Source organism: Corvus cornix, chromosome 20 (genome assembly GCF_000738735.6).
Source record: "Corvus cornix cornix isolate S_Up_H32 chromosome 20, ASM73873v5, whole genome shotgun sequence".
Lineage (NCBI taxonomy): Eukaryota > Metazoa > Chordata > Aves > Passeriformes > Corvidae > Corvus > Corvus cornix.
The window spans coordinates 2387713-2394407 of NC_046349.1; the positions used below are offsets into that span (position 1 = coordinate 2387713).

The window sequence follows — 6695 nt, forward strand, 5'->3', positions numbered from 1 at the left end:
CACGGCCACGGCGGCCACGACCCCCAGCCCATGACCGGGCTGCGCCGGACCGGGCTCCCAGCGGTGCCCGCCGCCCTCACGAAGCGGGTGGGCGGGACACCTCGCTCAACTTCCATTGGCTGCAAGGCAGGTGCTCCTCACCAATGAGAGGGTGACGTGGTACCGCTTATTGGTCGAGAACAGTGATTGACAGGAGTGTGAGCCTATGAACGCGGCGGGCGGGGCACCGCCCCCGGAAGCGGCGCGCGGCGCGGGGCCATGGCCGGCGGTGCCATGGCGGGCGGTGCGGAGTCGTTCCGCGCTCTGCTCCGCGCCGCCAACGCGCTCCTGCAGAAGCGCCGCTACCATGCCGCGCTCGCCGTCATCAAGGGCTTCCGCAACGGCGCTGTGTGAGTGCCGGGCACGGGGAGACGGGTTCTCGGTCCCCCCGCTCGGTGGGGAGGCCGGGGATGCTGTGGGAGGGGTGCGCGGAGGCGATTCCGCCTCCCTCACCTGCAGTTGGGGTGGTTTGAGCTGGGTTTGGGGTCCCCTTCGGGCCTGGCTCGCTGAGGTGCGCGTGCTCTTCTCTCTCTGGCTGGGCTCCTCGCGGTTTGCTGTGCTGCTGGGCTAGCTTAAAAGCAATAGATATTTGGCTAAGTAGCCTTTTTCGGCTGTTAATAGAATAAAAACACAATAGAAATAGTATAAAACAATCTCTATGAAATATCTGTCCACCTTTGCAGTTATGGAGCCAAAATCCGTGCCCCGCACGCTCTGGTGATGACTTTCCTGTTCAAGAGTGGAAGGTATGAACCCTAATTCTGCATTTCTGTATTGCTGCTTTAAACGTTTTCATTCTAGCTGTCTGCTTTTCATGTTTCTAGAGTGTTTAAAAAGCAGAAGGATGTGTGAGCCATGGTTGAGCCTTGTTCTGATAGTGAAGCACATACAAATATATATAAATGAGGGGGTTAATCACTTAAGGAATCGTTGATGAGAACCAGAGGGCAGATTAGCAGATGCCAACAGCAATGTTCTGTTCTGTGTGGAAATATGGGAACCCAGGCTATGGCTGTGCACATTGTGCCTTTCCTTGAGTGCCAGAGGTTTGCATTTAGTAAAAAAAAAAAACAAAAACCAAAAACTTAAAGAGCTGTTTGAGTAGTGGTAAAATTAGACAGAGGCACAGTCCACAGTCTGGGTAGGGCTGTTCTGATGAGTGAGCCAGAGGTGAGGGGATTTCTCCTTCCCAAGACATTCCTGCAGTGCGCAAGCCATCAGTGTAGGTCAGGAGTGCAGTGACCAAGCTGAGTGAGTGCAGGGGTCCAGCCTTTTCGCTCTCCTAATTGTCTGTTTCTTTCCTTCAGTTTAAGGGAGAAACTGAAATCCATTGCCCAGGCTACATACGCTCATTCCCGGAACTTGGCCTATTTTGTGTTCACCTACAAGGGGCTCCTGGCAGCGCAGTCCCGGCTGCAGGGGAAAAAAATCCCATTTCATTCTTTCCTTGCAGCCTGCATTGGGGGCTGGCTGGTGTTTGGTGACAACAATCCCATCAACAGCCAGGTAAAGGCACTTGCTGAAAGTTTCTTTGGCCAGGAAAAACAACAGGTGTGTCAAGAAGTGGTTGGTGGCACCTTTTTTCTGGTGGTTCTGACCACATAGCATTGCTCTTTTATTGTATTCTTTGCACAGATTGCTGTTTCGACTGCTCTGCACTCAAATCCCAGAGGTAGTTGTGTGTCTGCCATGAACAGTGTGGGCAGTTGGAGTGCTGGAAGCCCAGGTTTGCCTCCAGAGCTGCACTGAGCTCCTGGGAAGGGCAGTCAGGTTATCCAAAGATGTGGGGTTATCCCATCTGTCACCTGAGCTGTGGTCACTGCCTGTGTGCTGTGTGCTCCTGGTCTGGAGTGTTGTGAGTGTAGAACTTGATGAGTTAGAGCTGCACTGAACTGAACTGGTTAAACTGACAACTAAACTGGTTAAACTGAGCAGAGTTGCTCAGGGGATGTTTGATTTAAAGCTGGGCATTAACACACAGTCACAAACCAATGAGTGAAGCACAGAGGTGCAGATTAATCCAAAGCGCTTGACTTAAGCCAGGCCTTCAGTGTGGTGTTAGGCTGTGTCCAGACTCCTCAGTTCACACCTGCTTGGCAGGACTGCTCTGGGACTGTTGCATCAGTGCATCTGAGGTGGCAGGAACTGGGCAAAGACAAAAGTTGTGCAGCTGCACAGATGTGTTGTGTGAAGTGCAGCCTGTTGATTGCTAAATCAGAGCAGCAGGACTCTGAGGCCATGGGGAAGACACAAACACCCGTGGTTTTGCAGCCTGCTGATACGGGAAATTACAGCCTGCTTGCTTTGAAGTGGGTGAATTGTTCCTGCCCCTCTTGGCTGGGTTGTCAGTTCTGAATCCCTGGAGCTGGCTGTGCTCAGTACTAACCCCCTGCTCTCTGGGTTTCTCCTCCTCAGATCATCATGTACCTGCTGTCCCGGATCCTGTTCGGTTTGTCTCGGCTGGCTGTGGAAAAGGGCTACATCCCACAGCCCAAGCAGGATCCCTTCCCTCTCGTGGCTGCCCTGGTGTGGGGAACAGTCCTGTGGCTCTTTGAATACCACAAGGAGACTCTGCAGCCCTCCCTGCAGTCCTCCATGACCTACCTGTACGAGGACAGTGAGGTGTGGCACGACCTGTCTGACTTCCTCATTTACAACAAAAGGACAGACAGCAAGTAGGTGCTTCACTGTCAAATGCCTTGGAATGGGATGGGACCCCCCAGCAGCTGAGGGAAAAGGTTATTCTGTTGCTCTTGACCTGTGATTTTTTTTTTAATTAACATTTATCAAGCAGAGTTGGCTGTTGTCTCCTGGCCAGAATGTTCTGCACAGTCTTTTGGCTCCTTTTTTGAGCAAGCATGCACCCCAAAGAAACTTGTTGCAGTCTTTTTTAAGAGGCCTTATTTTCCCTACAAGTGTGGCATTGGGGTTTGCTTTTTAAAAACTAAATATATTTATAAAATGACAGCCTGACACTAAGTGGAGAGTATGAAAACATCTTCTAGAGCTCATCTGAATGTTCACAAGTGGTTTTTTCTGTGCTGCTGTGCTCACCGTGGTGTGTTCGAGGAGCGAAGGGAGTGGGGAACCTGCTGAGCTTTGAAAGCAGGGCCGTCATTTCTTGATTGCTGTGGATGGCTGGAAATCCTGTTTAAACTATTACAAGGACAGTTGTGTGCTCCTTGAGAGAGTTCCTCGAGAGTTTTCCCTCAGGGAGACAATAAAATATGTGAGAATAAAACTGTTAAGATTGTCTTGCACAAGCCTGGTAAATCAGGCTTGGAAAGACCATTTTTGCTTGGCATTTTGGGCTGAATCTGTGCCTCTGCAAAGTGCACTACTGAATACTCTGTAATTCTTTTAAACTTGTTTGTAAAGCTCTTTAAAGGTACTTGAACTTAATACCAAAAACAGTTACACAACTTGGGCTCCTCCACAGCCAGGCCTTGGATCTCATGCTGGGGACTTTGTGTGTCCGAGGGAGCAACATTTAACAAGCACTTTTATTTTGGTGGAACATGGAAAGGGTTTCTCTGAGGTCCAGAATCTGCCCTTCACACCAGTGGCACGTGTTGGCTGTAACCAGATTTGAATCCGATTTTGTACCTGTGGTTTGTGCAGGCTCGTTGCTGAGCCAGGCTGAGGCCATGAATTAATTTATTAATTATCTTCCTCTCAAAAACTGAGCTGAGCCCCAGCATAGGGCAGGACACACTGGGCTGTGGCAGAATATTGACTAGATAGCTGAGAAAGCACAAAAACTGGTTTAATTAATCAATTAATGAACTCACACTCAATAATGCAAGGTACAGGGCCATATAACACTACACAGTTCACTCAATGATGTGCATTGAAATAATTCCTGGTACACTGGTTTGATGGGGTGATATTTCCAAGAGAATCATTAAGTTCCCTGTTCCCTTTTGGCTCTGTTGGGACTATTTGTTCACTTTCCCTGTATCCACCTGCTTTTTCCTGACCTGCCCATGTCATTGCATAATCCTGCTGATGCTCCCTTCATCTTCTTTTGAGCTTTCTTTACCCTCCAGGCTCTGGCAATTTCTCCTATTTAGTGGTACAGCTGGAACAGTACATTTAACTTCAGGGAGCTTCTGAGTAGAAAAAAATTCTGAATTTCTTCTTAAGTCATTTTTCCTTGTCCTCCTAAACTCCTTTATTGCTGTTGCACATAATCAGAGTGCTTCTCTGCTCTTTATTTTTCCACTTTTCTTTGTCCATGTGAATCCATGATGTACATGGTGCCCAAAAACCAAGATAGTTCTTTGTCATAATAACTCTCTATGATCCCTTTAACTTCTAATTTCATTGCTAACTTCTAATTAACTGCTATTACAGTCTGGACTGAATAATTGAATTGGAACATCCATCAATATTTAATCAGACCCCAGGAAAGCTGAAAAATTAGGAATTGGGTTTGTTTCTTCCAGTTAAATATTTTTCTCTGTATAGATAAGCATAAAGATTCAATACAGAAAAACTGCTGAAGCTACAGGTGAGATCTGATTCCTTTATAAACATCTTTATTTCCACCACTGCTGGGTATTTGAAGCATCACAATTTTTCTGTCAGAAGCCTCAATATTGTTCCAAGTAAGAGCACTGGTATTCTGCTAATATTGCTGAATTCCTACAAGCTTTGATGGGATTTCAGAAAATCCTTCCACAAGCTGACAGCTGTAGCTTGGGAATTGCTCCCTAAAACTATTAAACTCACAAATCCTTGACCATGTGTAATTACTGCAGTGAAGGATGCTGTGGGCTGGTTCTGTGAGCTGGGTGTCTGTGAGAAGGTTTTGATCTGTTTAATTTGTAGCTGGCATTTCTTTCTCTGAGAAAGCCTTGTGATTCCCTCAGAGGTGCAATAATTTTCCTTTGCTGGGGATTGTACTGCTGTGGCTGCTGGTGAAGCACTTCTGTGTCCATGAGAAAGACAAGTGCCCTTTCCTGACCTTTTCACACTGCTCTCTGTCCTCTCTAGAAAATAAATCCCAGCCAAAAACCAGTGTCTGGAATCAGCCTGGCGGCAGTGACCACGACTTACCCTTGGTTCAAAACGCCCTTTTTCTCTTGGGAATCTCTCACTTTCTAAGGAAACCCTGCCCATGCCTCCAACCATCTGCAGTTGAGCTCCAGGAGGCAGCTGCCATCCCTGGAAGCTGCAGCTCCTCCCGGGAGCACAGCCTTTGGGACTTTGCTGACGGTTGGTTTTCCCGCTGTGCTGGGCCAGGACGTTAAGCTGCAAGTCACTGCTTTCCCCAGGGAAGTAATTGGGGCAGTTCCTTAATGACATCAGCCCCCATGGCTGTTCCTGGGACCAGATAGCTGGGGATGAGCCCCTTCTGCTGCCAAGGTGTTGGAACAATGCAGGCGTGTAGTAGGGAAGTGAACTAGAAGTAATTTGTCTGAGTCAGACTTTTGGGATCTGTAAGTGACACTCCCTGCCCTCCCCCAGGGCATTGTGTGGGGAATTGAGTGCCCTGTTTGGGTTCCTTTTTTATTAGCATTAAAAGCAAAAGAAATAAAGAGACAGTTGGGAAGCCACCTGCGAATCGGCCAAGTGCTTAAGAATCACAAAGAAGGGCTATTTTCTCCCCCGAAGCCCCGACTGGTTTTGAATTTTAAGATGAACATGGGGTTGTTTGTCTACAGCAACTTTATTTTCCCTTGTTATTTCTCCCTTGACACCTGACTGATGCTGAGTGTCTAAAGAGGAGCAGAGTGTCTCAGTCTTAGCTCAGTTTGTCAAAAGAGAGGATCACTGGATAAAATTGAGGTGTTTAAAATGATGCTTCTCCCTCAGATTTTAAGCCTCTCTTAGAGGCAGTTTTAAAGGTTAATGAATCAAACTGATCAAAAGTTTTCAGCAATTCTGAGCTTTTCAAGCAGCCTGACTATCCTGGGCTATTAATCATTTATTTTATGAAGGAACAAAGCAGGCTCAGGGTTATTTACTGCCGCTGCCTGCTGCCCTGGCATACCCACTGTGCTTCCCTTCCCTTTGGAGGACAGCTTGTGTGCTGGGGCTGGCTCTGGGGATGGCTGGAGAACCCTTTCCGGGACAATTGCATTATTTAACAAAGGTGAAAATTAGACAGCTGCCTGACATTTGGGTTAGAGGAGGTTTTCTGTGCCGTGTTGGATGCTGGCAGTGAAGGAGAGGGTATTTCTGAAAGAAAAACCTGTGTTTGTCCATTTAGTGCTGCAGAGAAGGGCTCGAGGAGGCTGGGGCTGCTGGAAGGTGTGAACCTGTGTCTGTAATGGGACAGTGGGATTTGTCCTGGCCACCATCCCTGTGTCTGTGCAATAACCAGAGAAATGTCCCTGTTCAGGGCATTTTTCACAGAATCATGGGATGGTTTGGGTTGGATGGGACCTTAAAAACCATCCCACCCCTGCCATGGGCAGGGACACCTTCCACTATCCCAGGGTGCTCCAAGCACTGTCCAGCCTGGCCTTGGACACTGCCAGGGATCCAGGGGCAGCCCCAGCTTCTCTGGGCATCCTGTGCCAGGGTGGAGAGGGTGCAGAGGAGCTTTGATACTGGTGCTGTGAGACTTCCTTGCCCTGATAGAGTAGGTCAAGCTCTGCTTTAAACTGAGCTGGGTGTGGGTAGAAGGGCAGGGATGATCCCTGGCT

At 48.3% G+C, this 6695-nt stretch overlaps 1 protein-coding gene across 1 annotated transcript; it reads left to right on the forward strand.

Moving 5' to 3' along the window:
* The first annotated feature begins 225 nt into the window (after nt 1-225).
* On the forward strand, nt 226-6215 carry PXMP4 (peroxisomal membrane protein 4). Its single transcript, XM_039563427.1, has 4 exons — nt 226-389; nt 723-785; nt 1347-1545; nt 2455-6215. The coding sequence occupies exons 1-4, from the start codon at nt 259-261 to the stop codon at nt 2716-2718; spliced, it is 657 nt and encodes a 218-aa protein (XP_039419361.1). The 5' UTR covers nt 226-258; the 3' UTR covers nt 2719-6215.
* Nucleotides 6216-6695: the final 480 nt, after the last annotated feature.